The sequence below is a fragment of the Sciurus carolinensis genome, chromosome 1 (assembly GCF_902686445.1).
Source record: "Sciurus carolinensis chromosome 1, mSciCar1.2, whole genome shotgun sequence".
NCBI lineage: Eukaryota > Metazoa > Chordata > Mammalia > Rodentia > Sciuridae > Sciurus > Sciurus carolinensis.
In genome coordinates, this window is record NC_062213.1 from 98864296 (window position 1) to 98878731 (window position 14436).

The 14436-nt window shown below is 41.1% G+C and overlaps 1 protein-coding gene across 1 annotated transcript; it reads left to right on the forward strand.

Moving 5' to 3' along the window:
* The first annotated feature begins 3528 nt into the window (after nt 1-3528).
* On the forward strand, nt 3529-10878 carry Ensa (endosulfine alpha). The gene is made up of 4 exons (XM_047550828.1): nt 3529-3725; nt 5733-5858; nt 7369-7535; nt 10299-10878. The coding sequence occupies exons 1-4, from the start codon at nt 3669-3671 to the stop codon at nt 10312-10314; spliced, it is 366 nt and encodes a 121-aa protein (XP_047406784.1). The 5' UTR covers nt 3529-3668; the 3' UTR covers nt 10315-10878.
* The last annotated feature ends 3558 nt before the right edge of the window (nt 10879-14436 follow it).

Genomic DNA, 14436 nt, shown 5'->3' on the forward strand with positions numbered 1-14436 from the left:
GTTGTTGTTGTTGTTTTTTTTTTTTTTTTCAGTGCTGGGGATTGAACCTAGGGCCTTGTGCTTGCTAAGCAAACATCTACCGACTGAGCTATCTTCCCCAGCCCTCTATTGCTGAGTTTTATCCCCAGTCCTGTCTTCTCCATCTTTAAACTTCTGTGTCAATTAACACTGACAGCCTCCCTTCTTTTTCTTCATTTGCTTTCAATGCTTTTGGGGTTTTTTGTTTGTTTGTTTTCTTTCCTCTCCCTAGCACTCTGATCATTTGTCTTTGTGTCACTTGCCAACTTTTCCTAGGCTTCCTGTCTTGGGATCTTTTTTCAACTTTCTCCTTTGTGATCATATCTATTTCTACAATTTTATTTATATTCATTAGCACAAAATAACCAAGCTGGGTGCAAACTTCATGGATCAGCAAAGCCTTTATTCAGCAGGGGAGTCATGCATCTGGTGGACACACTATCCTGATGGAAAATGAGCCACTGTTCAAAGGAGGAATCTGAGCTTATATATGTTACACTGAGCGATAACTTAATTATTGACAGAGCATGTCAGTTTGGGCACTCAGAAAACAGGTTTGTGAGAATTTGAAATTTGTTTTTACTGGGCAATATTTTTACTTGGGGAAGGATGGAGAATCTGGGGTCAGCATCCAGTGCTTATCTTATCTCTTTCCCTTCAGGATCCCATTGTACTGTCATGAGAAAGGATTTATTTGAAGGAAGATCAATGCTTTGGCCTCCTCCCAGAGACTACCATTTTAGGCTTGATGGATATCTCCTTCCCAGGGATTGTCCTGTCACTAGGAAAGGATGTGTTGGGAAAGGACCAATGTTATCAATGTGTTGCCTTCTTCTCAGGCCACACTATTTTGTGGTTTGTCATTTTCCATATAATATTTATGTGAGAAAGTCCAAAATTTATACACATTTAGCCTCTATTTTTCTCCCAAAGTCTACATCTACATTTCCTAGAACCCTAAAATTTTCGATATGGAAGAGATTGCAGAGGCCATGTATCCTAAGTCTTCATTGCCTGAGTATCTCCATCAAAAAGTCATGGTCTTTTAATGAATCAGTGCTTTCAAAACTGAGAACCTCATTTCCTCTTTGCTTCCAGTTCCATCCCAAATTAACTCCTTTTTAATTTGTTTCTACGAATAATCACTTTGAGGCAAACAGCTTTTTTATGTTCAATCAACTGCTATCTTGTAGATCCCATTGTTGCAGACACACTCAATTACTGTTTTGTATTCCTAACCACAGTATTTCTAAGTTAAATTATTTCCCACCCAAAGTTTGCAGTAAAGTCCAGGCCAGGCTGCTTACTGCTTGGAATTGTGAATATTTTCAAAATTCATTACACCAAATTAGTCCTCCTAAAGGGCAGTTGTTTTGCCACTCTCTGGCTTAAAATGTCTTTCATTGATTATTGAACTATTCACAAGTTCTTTACCCTGGCATTCTAAACCCTCCTTGTTCTGGCCTCAATTTTTTTTTTGTGACTTCATACTATACCTGTGTCCTGGAATACCCTTCTTTCCTTCCTTGTCCTTACCTGTCAAATGCCTAAATTCTTTAAATCTCATTTCCCCCCACTTCAGTCCTGATGGATTGAACTCAGGGGCACTCTACCACTGAACTACATCCCCAGCCCTATTTTGTATTTTATGCAGAGACAGGGTCTTGCCAAGTTGCTTAGCACCTCACTTTTTAAAAAAATATATACCTTTATTTTGTTTATTTATGCAGTGCGGAGGATGGAATCCAGTGCCTCACACGTGCTAAGCAGGGGCTTTACCACTGAGCCACAACCCCAGTCCAGTACCTCGCTTTATGCTGAGTCTGGCTTTGAAGTCACCATCCTTCTACTTCAGTCTCCCAAGCCACGGGGATTACAGGTGTATGCCACTGTGCCCAACGAAAGCTCATTTTTAATACCACTTCTGTCAGGGAGTATTTTTTGGGACCCTAAACTGAATATGTACCTTCCTTTTAACCTCTATAGAACTTAAAAAAAAAATTTTTTTGTTGTTGTCAATGAACCTTTATTTTATTTATTTATATGTGGTGCAGAGAACTGAACCCAGTGCCTCACATGCCAGATAAGCACTCTGCAACTGATTCACAACTCCAGCCCCTCTATAGAACTTTTAAACACTTTTATTGCTGTGCTCACCAGATTTTGCTTTATGATAATAAACTATGGTAATAATTTGTGTATTCCAGTGTTTCTCAAATTATTCCATTAGCAGTGCACCTAATTATATAAAAAAATGAACTGGGAGCCCCAAAGCTGTCAGAAGAAGCTGCCTAAAAAATTAAAATTTGTGGGTTGCAGCTCGGAGATTGAGGCAGGAGGATGGTGAGTTCCAAGCCAGCCTCAGCAAAAGTGAGGGGCCAAGATTCTCAGTGCAACTCCGTCTCTAAATAAAATACAAAATAGGGCTTGGGAAGGGATGTGGCTCAGGGGTTGAGTGGCCCCGAGTTCAATCCACCATCCCCCGCAAAATTAAAACAGTGTGAACCTTGGGGTGTTACTGACCAATTTTTGTTTTTAATATAAATATGCCACACTTTAATTAACATTCCAGGAAGATGTTTATTTATTAATCTTGAGAATCTGTGTTACATGTGTCATACTCCAAAGCCTTTCCTCACCTCCACTAAACTTAAGCTTGCTAAAGGCAAGGACTGCCATATTGTTATATGTATCCTCTGAAAAACTAGTACAGTACCATCTACAGATGCAATCAAGATATTGTTTATGATTTTGGATATGTTATAGTATTACCTATATATGATATATACTTTTTTTTTTTTTTTTTTTTTTTTGGTGCTGGGCCTTTCATGTGCTAGGCAAGAACTCTGCCACTAAGCTACATTCCAAGCCCTTTCTCAATTTTTATTTTGAGACAGTGTCTCAAATTACCCAAATTGACCTCGAACTTGCGATCCTCCTGTTTCGCTTGCGGAGTAGGGATTATAGGCACCAGTCACCTTGCTCGGCACTAAATATTTAATGTACCTAGAACTTTGCTCCCAGTTTCAAGGAGTTTAATTCCATGGGATGGTCCAAAACGACTCCGGTTGGGATTCAGTTTCTCCATTCCACAGAATTAAGTGACATGTCGAAAACTGTTGAGTATCATTTCAAAGTCTCACTTTGGTCTTTAAACTTTATTTCTGGAGATCGATAATTTCCTGTTAACATTGTGTAAAGCTTAATTTTCGCCAATTGAGAATACAGTTTGACGTTCTGCAGTTTACTAAGCACCGGGTGACTGGAGCTGAAGGAAGTCTGAGCCCACCCAAGAAGCAAAAGTGCCGAAATAGCAGTCCTACCCCCAGATCCCCAACAGGCTTCCAATTGGGTCTTGTGGCTCACTCTCTTTCCAGGTTGGTGTTCCAGCTTGCCCGTCGCCTCCATAGACCCCGCCTTTAGCCAGTAACTATTGGTAAATCGTTACGTCATTGCCCCATCTATACCATTTTCATTGGCTCTCATAGGAAGGGGCGGTGGCAACGTCACGGGCAAGGGCCGCCATTTTGACTGAGCAACCATAGTGACAGGAGCTGAAACAGCAGCGCAGGTTGTCCCCGTTTCCCCTCCCCCTTCCCTTCTCCGGTTGACTTTCCGGGTCCCCTACACTCCACAGTCCCGGTTCCGTCATGTCCCAGAAACTAGAAGAAGAGAACCCTGCGGAGGAAACCGGCGAGGAGAAGCAGGTGAAAAGGCGCGGGGGTATGCGGGTGGGTGAGCCGGGGGCGAGTGATGGGGCGGGAGACAGTCTTCCACCAGTGCGGATTGGTCGCCATGGTCTCAGACTCTGCAGGGGTTGGTCAAATCTTGCGTCACGAAGGGCGAGTTTCAGTACGGCCTGCTGTTTTGGCGTTGGTTAGTTAGGTCCATTGTCAGTCAGTGCCATACCCTTTCTGATTGGCCAGTATTCCTTGGTCCCAAACCGTGGAAGCTCTGCTGTATTTGGTCGAGCTTGGGCAGGAGGCGGGTGTTTGGAAAGACCAGGTGAATGAAAAGGGGCTGGTGGTCCTGGATTATAATGTGTTGTTCGGTTAGTGGAGGTACATGACCCAGCTGCCAGACTGAGGCCCGCATCCGCAATCCGCAAAAAGATGCAAGTCGAGGTAAAGAAGTTTAGAAAGAATTAGCATGGGGGGCGGGGAAGAGTATTACCATGTCGAGTTCAGTTGGTAACTTTCTTAAGAGACCTGTTTTGACAGTTGGGGGTGGTCTGTCGTTCACCTTCAGTAAGGACCAAACAAGATTGAAGAGGACTAACCACGCTTGTAATCCCAGCGACTCAGGAGGATCCAGGCCAGCCTGAGCAATTTAACAAGACCCTAAGCAACTTAGCTAGACCCTGTCTCAGAATAAAAAATAAAAAACTAAGGATGTGGATGAGTGAGTGGTTAAGCGCCCCTGGGTTCAATCCCCAGTATAAGGAGAAAAAAAAAAAAAAAAAAAAAGGAAAAGAGTACTAAGTTAAACCTAGAAGAAATGATGAGAGTCTTTGTAAGACTTCCTCCATATTTCCAAGGCAGTGGGACTTAGTCCATCCATGATTCTGTGATGAAAACACTAGTGCTGGAGTTTGTATTTTACTTATAACATTTACTACTGGGCTCAAGTATTTATGAAATACACTTAGTGTTATAGCTAAGGGAAAATCCTCTAAAAAGAGCCACACATTGGGGCTGGAGATATGGCTTAGTGGTAGAGCGCTTGCCTGGCATGTGTGAGACCCTGGGTTCCATTGTCAGCACTGTATATAGATAAATAAGTTAAATAAATAAAAGATCCATTGACAACTAAAAGAATTAAATTTAATTTAAAAAAAGAGCCACACACTGACTTCAAGTTCTTTTAAAATGTCACTAAAGAGCAGCAGGGCACACAGAAAAACAAGATGACAACAGTGAGAGCCTCTGCAGAGGCTTTTGATCTCTCGACATTTCCCCAACTTCATTACTTGCCCTGCTAAGTTAGGCATTGCTTTTTTTCCCCCTCTTTCTGTTTCTATTTTTTATTTATTTATTTATTTATTTATTTATTTATTTATTTATTTTGGTGAAAACTGATGAGTACTAGTGAACCCACTGTTTCTTAATTTTCTTGAGGTTAAAAACAGTGCTGTTTTCATCTCTTTAACGTCACCTCCCTATCACAATATTTGTAGAAATGTTGAAGCAATGCTGTGCGGTTACTCAGGTAGAGATCTTTGGAGTAAGCCGCATAGCTAAGCCTTCTCCACAGGGAGATTTACCAGATGGGTTTCTTAGACTCTAAATAAGGAGAGACCATCTCAAAGACTCACCCCTTTGATTTCCCATTGGTCCTATAGGACAGCCTCCTCTCATCTTGTATCACCATACTGTTCTCTCCAGCTTTTTTTTTTCTTTGTCTTTCATCTGTGCTGAGTGAGCTCACTCTTATTCAAGTATTGTATTTAGACATTACCTTTAACCCAATACTCTCAGGTCACTAGGTTGGTTTCCTGGGTATAGTGTGAGAAGTAGCTTGTCTTCTCACTATACAGTCATCTTGAGCTTTAGCAGTTTGAACAAAGGTCTAGCTTTAAAAACAGAGTAGAGGCAGAGATAGCATGGTTATACCTGGGTGGATCTCTAGGAAAAGTTGATAGTGTAGGGTTATCAGATATTGGAAACAGTTGTTTCTTGGTCTTTAGTTTTATTTGACTCATTTGTTTTCTTCAGGACACACAAGAGAAAGAAGGTATTCTCCCTGAGAGAGCTGAGGAGGCAAAGCTAAAGGCCAAATATCCAAGCCTAGGACAAAAGCCTGGAGGCTCTGACTTCCTCATGAAGAGACTCCAGAAAGGGGTATGGAACACAATCTTTTACCCTCTTTCTTGGATCTAAAGGGGGTTCTATGGATGTTGTCTGTAGAGGTTCTATTGGTTGTTTTTCCCTGAGATTTTTGTCACTGGGGGGTAAAAGAGAGGAATTAGAAACGTCAAAAGAGAGCTGCTTTGGTGGTATACACCTATAATCCCAGTGACTCAGGAGGCTGAGGCAGAAGGATTGCAAGTTTGAGGCCAGCCTCAGCAACTTAGCAAGGCCTTAAGCAACTTAGTGAGACCCTGTCTCAAAACTCAAAAAAAAAGGACTGGAAATGTGACTCAGTGGTAAAGCACACATGGATATAAAATCCCCAGTACCAAAAAGAAAAGAAACTTCAAAAGAGGAAAAAAATATATTGTACATACCTGATATAGTATCAGTTCCCTTCTGATCTCCTATATAGGAAATTAAGGCTTAAAGTAGGGGCATTTGCATGTTTGGATGGTAGGGGATTTAGGAGTGTGCTTTTTAGGGTTCAGAAATAAATTTGGGGTACATTATTCAGAGAAAAGATCAAACCCTTTGTCATATAGAATCAACTTGAAATGATTAGTCAATTTGTTCATAGACCTTGAATTTAGGACCAGCCATCAACTATAATCCCTCAAGAAACTTATTTTTTCTGTTCCAAGTGGTCTTTCTCACTAAGGGAAAATCTACCTCCTGATCCAGGTTTCTTAGCCCTTAGAGGTACCGTAAGCTGCTGAGGAATTACAATATTATATGAGAGTGTGTTCTGTAGATGACATAGAAAGTGAAAGATATCCCTGTGGAGACTCCCTGTTATTGAGTCTTAGTCACAGATGATAATGTGATGCTGATTTGCAGTTTACCTTGCTGTAGGCAAGACAGGCGTAGGCAGGTTGTCACAGCCATGGAACATGTGTGGGAGTGGTGGGAATTGGGGGGGGAACACATTATCCTGTTTCTATCCTTGGCTTGAGAGAATTTTTATTTTGAGGTTGATTTGCTAATCTCTGGGATCAACCCAGATTGACCCCTTTATATATCTTATTCCTTTCTTTTTAGCACCACATTATTGCTTTGCACCTAGTAAAGTCCTCAGTCAACCTTTATGAATGAAGTAAGTAATTTGGGTTGAACCATCCTGTACTAATTATGGTACAAAGGATGAAGGACTGTCCCTCAGCTCTAAAAATACATATTCTTGCTGAGAAACTGCTTACATACCTGAAAAAGTCAGAACATAGGGCTGGGGAGATAGCTCAGTTGGTAGAGTGCTTGCCTTGCAAGCACAAGGCCCTGGGTTTGATCCCCAGCACCGCAAAAAAAAAAAAAAAAGTCAGAACATATTGGGGAGAAGACCTAAGTACATGTTATTGATATTAAACTGTGTATGCATAAGGGAGACTTTTTTAAAAGATCTGAGTGTGGATGGGAGTTTATAATGGATGGAAGATGTGAATCTCTTTGCTTTTGAGGAATGCCAGAGCTGTTCACTCACCTAAACCTCCCTCTTGTCTCTTAGCAAAAGTACTTTGACTCAGGAGACTACAACATGGCCAAAGCCAAGATGAAGAATAAGCAGCTGCCAAGTGCAGGACCAGACAAGAACCTGGTGACTGGTGACCACATCCCCACCCCACAGGATCTGCCCCAGAGAAAGTCCTCACTCGTCACCAGCAAGCTTGCGGGGTAACCTGGGTCCCCCTCTCTTCCCCTTCCTCACCCTCTGGACTTTATATATTGTAGGCAGGGATGGAATGGGCACCTAGTCAGATCTTCTCAGCTTGCTAGCTAGGAAAGACTTGAGATTCTGCTGGGGGTTACTGAAAGGTAATGGAGGTTGAAGAGGGGCTCTGAGTTTCTTTCTTTGTCTCAGACTTCCATATCCTCACTGTAGCCCAGGTAGGGGCCCAGAAATAGGAAAGACTAGAATTGGAAATGCTGCAAACTTTCTTTTGTGAGAAACTGGGGAGATATGATTTCTCCTTTTTGAAAGAGAATGTCTCCACATTAGTTAGGCTGAGCCTTGGGAATAATGTGGCAGTTTTAACATCCCAAGACTAACCTGACATAGTTGGGAAAGGTAGATTGAATGAGACGTGTTTTCTGTGCTTCTAAGTGTTTTGTCCCTTAGGCTGCTATTGCTTCATGTTTTCATTATGGAAGGTTTAGAGAACCCTCAAAAAGGAAAACTGATTTGCTTGCCTAAAACTACAGTGCCCACTTTACCTCCTTTATTTAGTATCTCTTACAGTTTGCCCTGACTTGCAAATAATATAAACATTGATGAACATTATTGATGGAAAATGGGCACCTACTCTCTCTCTTCCAGCATGTCACTTTTGAAAGTTTTGTTGAATAGAGGATTTAAGAGCACTGGTTCAGGAGTCAGAGATATTTGGGTTCTAGTTTCACTCAGTCTTGGAAGTACTGTTATATAACTTGGTAATGTCATTTAGCCTCTCTGCATTTGTTTCCTCATCTGTAAAATAGAGTTAAATATGTATAAGTTTGATTCTGATTCTAAAATTCTGTATCTGCCAGCAGAAAAACTTTATGCTAGTTCATCATAAAACTAAAAGTGAGAAAGGCCCATGGGTGAACCTCTGCTTTGTATTACTGGGAAAATACTACAGAGGGGAACTATTCAGGGCTACATGAAAAGGAAATTTGAGATTTGAGGTCTTTATTCAGGCAACAGAACTTTATAGGTATCATGATCTTGAGGGTTGAGGGAAAAAAAAAAAGATTTTTACCTGTATTCCACCCATTTTCCCTGCCTACTCTGGGCCTTAGCTGCTTAAAAGCTGCTCTGGCAGCAGAGCTGATGGGCCTGAGGAAACATGTTCAGTCAAGCCCATTTGGAGACCCATGTTTTTAGATGTAATTAGATGCCAGGTGCATTATTAGGGAAAGAAAAAGGGATAAACTGAGCTAGCCCCTCCCCCAGGACTTAGTTCTACTGCAGGGCTGGAGCAGCAGCTTCTTAGATGATTCACCTTGGCGGAAACTGGGAAAAGTGGTTAAGGCAGGAATACTGAAATTGACCTTCCTAGAGCTCAGAAACCCAGCTTTTATGTGATAAAGGAGAGGTAGCAGTGCTGATTCAGAAACAGGTGGAAGGGTTATGGTGACCAGCTTGTTCAATCTGGTTATTAATAGCTTAGCCTGAATCTTACTGAATACAACCTGCTAGTTGTGACCAAGAGGGTGAGGCTGAGACTTAACTGTTCAAGTAAGCAGGATTCTGTAATCCTCTCTTGCCCTTTCACCTCACAAATTCTAATATGCCAAACATGTGGCCTGTTGAGAATAACTGGTGAACTTGCTGATGTGTACATGGGGGTGAGGTGGGTATATACTGCTCTCCTGACTGGCTGCTAAGTTTTCTGGTTGTTATTCAGGTTGATAGGAAAAGGTTGGTGAGGAAGGAAGGGAGAGAGCAGGATCCCTGAATTCCCTGGACCCCAAACTCCTTGACTGTCACTTGTAATTGTATATAATTTTTTTGTGTCTCTTGCTTCATTTCCTCATGCTGTCATTCTTAATCTAAAGTCCATGTGGGAAGGGGAAAATGCTGAACATCGTTGTATAGTTCCTTCAACTGTCCCAGCCATGTTGTACATAGATATGTCATGTTATTATATATATAAATATATATATAATTTTGTACGTTTTCTTCATCTCCGATCTTCTCGGATTCTGTACTTTTTTCTTTTCTGTCTGAGCTGCTTTCTTTATTGGTCAGTTTGAGTCCTCGAGACTGATGTTCACAATGAGTCTGGATTTTAGGAAAGAATAGAAGGAATAGGGAAATCAGACAGACTTTTAGTCTCACCCTCTCTCTAACTGATCATCTTCAAGATTAAGAAAACTAAAAAGCTACATTTCTATATTTGACACCTGTTTACATATTATGAAGTACACAGCTTCCTTAGTAAGGATGGGTCATCTCACAACCCACATGCAAATTGCTTTGGTCAAACCTAGATTATTAAATACACTCAGAACAACATGTGTGTGTTCTGACCCTGACCTCCACACAGCTACTACCTCTTCACTGTGCTGCCTCAATCTCCATTGCAGCTGAGTGACTGTGGCCATGCCTCTGAAACCAAACCTGTTCTGAACCAGGCTGTTACTCCCCTGGAAACCAGTTATTTTGATCTTGTCCAAAGAAGAATTATTGTTCTGTATTTTCCATGAGTATCTCCAAAAATTCAGGAAACATTCTATTTGTGAATAGGATGTGGATAGAAGGTTAAATCTTTTTTTTTTTTTTTTCCCCAGCTCCCTTATGGGTAAGATAAATGCATATATGGGGTAGCCTAATGATTAAGTGTGGAAGAATCATGGGATAGAGACTGGGATGGAATTCAAGGTTTTTCCCCTATTACTTGACAGTGTTTTTTGTTTGTTGTTTTTTTCCCCCCCTTCTGTGTTCGTCCGCAGTGGCCAAGTTGAATGATGCTGCCTGGGGCTCCGCCAGATCCTGAGACGCTGCCCTCCTGGGTCCTGTGCTGGCTCCTGCCCCTCCCTGCTTTTGCAGCCAGGGGTCAGGAGGTGGCTCGGGCACGGGCTGGAGAGGCAGAAGCCCCTGCCCATTGCTGTCCCAAGCACATGGAGCCCCTTGGGCTGAGCACCAAGACCTTGAACCTTTTTTGTTTTACCTTTTTTTCCAAATAACTGTTGGGAGAAATCTCAATGAAATCCCATGGGTGGGGTTGAGAGGGTGAGTGGAAGATTTGGGTGACTATGAATTAGGGTTTAGAGTTGATGAAAACATTCCTGACAGTCCTCCCTCTTAACCCAGCAGCTGGTGTGGGGTGAATGTGAGGGGGAGAAAGTGGAATATTCTAATGATATTCAGCTCTATAGACAAATGCCTTGTTTCAAAATGGCTGGAGACCTAGTGTTGGATAAAAGAAACTGTTGATCTACATGGAACAGATGCAAACAGTTCTGGTTCTGCAGAGCAAGACTCAATGTTAATTGTTCATTAAAAAAAAAAAAAAAAATCCTGTCCTTGAAATAGATTTGCAATAGGGAAAAGGGCAGTGAATTTAGGGGAAAGGAGCCAGGAGCGTGGCGAGCCCCACTGAGCCCAGGGGACTTCTTCAGTATTTGAAATAAAAAACAACAAAAAAAGACCCACGAAAAAACCCAACCCAGAAATACTCTGAAGCAGTTGGTGTGTTTATTGGGGTTTGGGAGTGGGAGGAAAACCAGAGTGAAAACACCATTCAGGGGAGAAGCTGGTCTGTGTCCCTGAGTTTCTAAGGAACACAGGGACCTTTAGTATGGGAGATGGCTGGGCTGCCTGTTCCCATCTGTAGGAAGAGGGTGCATTCCTGCTGGCATAAGACTTTTCTTAACCCCTGTACATTCCTTAAGATGCATCAACCTCAGATTGTGGTTCACAAAATGAAGGATGTAAGGTATTTGACCCAAATGGCTTGTTGACATAAAGCTTAGTCTAGACTCAGCAAAAAAAAGAAAACTACTCTTCCTTTTCCCTTTCAACTATCCATTCCTTCGCAGATTCCCATGCCTATCAAAGAGAAATGTGTCCTCTTAGTAATAAACCAAAAGAAATTGTCTTTTTGCTTGTGGCCAGTAGAAGGCAGAGTGACTTCTTTCATCATGATGACCCAACCTGCGTTTCTGGAATCCTGGCACTGAAAGGAGTTAAAAGATGCTTGTGAATGTAACCTACTGAAAAAACATTAGCAAGGGAGAAACAAACTTACATCATCCACCCCTCTCTCCTCACCACCTGTCCCATAGACACAAGTAGATTGAAACCACTTGCCCATTTAGCCCAACTTTGATTAGGAGAGTTGATCATGGTTATTTCCCCAACTGTGATTAGCTTCTCTAGTGTCTATGCTTCAAGGAAGATAAACAAGGTCTAGGAAACATAGATATTCCAGAGAAATCACCAGTGTTGGGGATGTGGGGGGAGCACCTTGTAAACTGAAGATCAACTACTTGGGGTGTTTCTGGCTTGGCTCTTCCTGATTTAGCCAGGGGATTGTGATACATCCTAACCATCTGTCTGTCAATTATTTAGTTAGTTTTTGTAGCACGGGATTGATTCCAAGGCTTCATGCAAGGCAAGCACTCTACCACTAAGTTGTATCCCTATCCCTTAATTTTTTTGAGACAGGATCTTATCTCACTGAGTTGCCAAGGCTAGACTTTTTAACTTTCAATCCTGCTGCCTCAGCCTCCTGAGTAGCTAGGATTGTAGGAGTGCCTCACTACACCTGGCTGCACCTGCCTTTCCAAACAGTTTGCTGGATACTTGAGTAAGCAAGGTGGTATGAAGATATGTTAATTTTTTATTTTTTGGTACTGGGGATTGAGCTCAGGGGCACTTTACCTCTGAGCTATATCCCCATCCCTTTTTACCTTTATTTTAAGACAGGATCTCGCTAAGTTGCATAGGGCCTCACTTAGTTGTTGAGGCTGGTCTTGAACTTGGTATCTTCCTGCCTCAGTTTTCTGAGTTGCTGAGATGACAGGTACGTGTCATTGCTCCCAGTGGCATGAAAATACATTAAAAGCACTCTGTGTCATTGTGAAGTTTATTGTCTAGCTGAAAGAAAATTTTATGTGAAAAAGTTCAGTGTCTTAACAGTTATAAACAAGTCTTAAAGCTATATATTTTAAGGATGCAAATTACTGTTTATCATGGTGGAGTTGGTGAATGTTCTCAATCCCATGACTTCTTTCTGAGTACATCATCCCTGGGTTAAGCTTGCCAAGTGGATAGACTGGGGAATGAGGTCAGAGAAGCTGAATGTAGGATCATTCAGATAGTGCAATTTCATTCTAATACATGTGAGGGAGTTGAGGTATAAAAATAAGTTGTTTGTAAAGTGACAAGGCAAATTAGCTGAAGAGCCTGAGTTAGTATCTAGGTTTTTGTATTATTTGGGTTTCCTGGTCCTTAATTTTAAGCTGTAGCTTTGGGAATCCTAGGTACCAATAAATGTTTGTGGCTATCTATATTTCACTTTAAACTTTCAGTTTAAAACATCTAGCTGGGTGCGGTGATGTACGCCTATAATCCTAGCAACTCAGGAGGCTGAGGCAGGAGGATCGTGACTTTAAAGCCAGCCTCAGCAACTTAGTGAGGCACTAATAAGCAACTTAGTGAGACCCTGTCAGTAAATAAAATACAAAAAAGGACTGGGCATGTGGCTCAGTAGTTAAGCACCCTGAGTTTAATCCCTGGTACCAAAAATAACCCTTGAGATTTGTTTTCCTTCACTCCCATACTACAGAGCTAGGCAACCCAGGAAAGTGGATTCTACAGTTTCAAATAATCATTCCTACTTGATATATTAGCTAGGTGTTTTCTAAAATCTATCATAGAGTTAAACCAAGGTCTCTTCTACTACTTCAGCATGATTGGGTGGTGATTGTGCAGACAAGCCTCTCAGCTGAGCCATTGTTATGCATTGTTTTAAGCTAGTGTAGTCTGGGCATAGAATAGGCAGACAAAAAGAAAAATAATAACCAAGTTCTCATTAAGGTTATCTACAGTGAGCCAGTGGCATCTACACAAATAGTTCTTCCATGTACAGTGCACTCTATTGGGATCTTTTCTACCTTAGGGATAAAAGGAAAATATTGGCATGAAAATAATGTAGTTCCAAAAGCTAAGGTAAGAGAGTCAGGAAAATGAGTTGTCAGCTATATGTTTTTAGAGATGGATGACTTGTTAGTAAAGATAAGTAAAACTTCTCATGCTTGTGAATATTTTGATTTATAAATAACTTTGGAATACTCACTTTTGAATTGAAAATGTTAGCTGTTGTTGGGTAGATAAAGTAAGAGATGGTACTGTCTACCCTATCAGAACGTGTAGCCTCATTGGACACTATTTGCAATACAAGATAGTATATGATTAGTCAAGCAATAGAATTCTGAGAAGGGAAAATCCATTTAGACTCACTAGATAAATATTAGTGGAGGAAACAGAAATTGAACTTGTCCTTGAAAGGTAGGTAGTACTTAAACAATGTAGTTATCATTTAATAAGTGCCCACAATATGTCAGGCACTATGCTAAAACGCAAGGTGAGTGATATGTAGATACTTCAAGATTATACTCAAGATTATACTCCGGTGGGAAATTCACACAAGAACAATCTCATTACAGTGTTAAACTTGCGGTAGTGGAGGTGTAACTATGTAGAGGAATAGGGTTGTGTAATAATATATTGGCCGAATATTTGGAGTACTTAATATGTGTCAAGTCCCATACTAAGTGCTTAATTTAGATCATCTTACTTAATCCTTAAAACAATTCTATGATGTAGGTACCCTTTTTCTTTTTTAATGTAGGTATTTTTACTATTTCCATTACATACACAAAAGAGAAAACTAAGACAAAAAATTCCTTTTAAAAGAAGAAAAGAGAAGAAAAAACAAAGAGGCAAAATAATTTTTCCCAAGCCCCAAGTCACATAGCTTCTTTTTTTCTTTTGGTACCAGGGGTTGAACCTAGTGGCACTCAACCACTGAGCCACATCCCCACCCCTTTTTAAAAATATTTTATTTAGAGGCAGGGTCTTGCT

Excerpts from the sequence above, each read along its gene's own strand:
- Ensa (XM_047550828.1), top strand. The coding sequence starts at position 3,669 with ATGTCCCAGAAACTAGAAGAAGAGAACCCTGCGGAGGAAACCGGCGAG. Across the intron at positions 3,726-5,732 it reads AAACCGGCGAGGAGAAGCAG|GACACACAAGAGAAAGAAGG; the intron begins GTGAAAAGGCGC and ends TGTTTTCTTCAG. Across the intron at positions 5,859-7,368 it reads TGAAGAGACTCCAGAAAGGG|CAAAAGTACTTTGACTCAGG; the intron begins GTATGGAACACA and ends CTTGTCTCTTAG.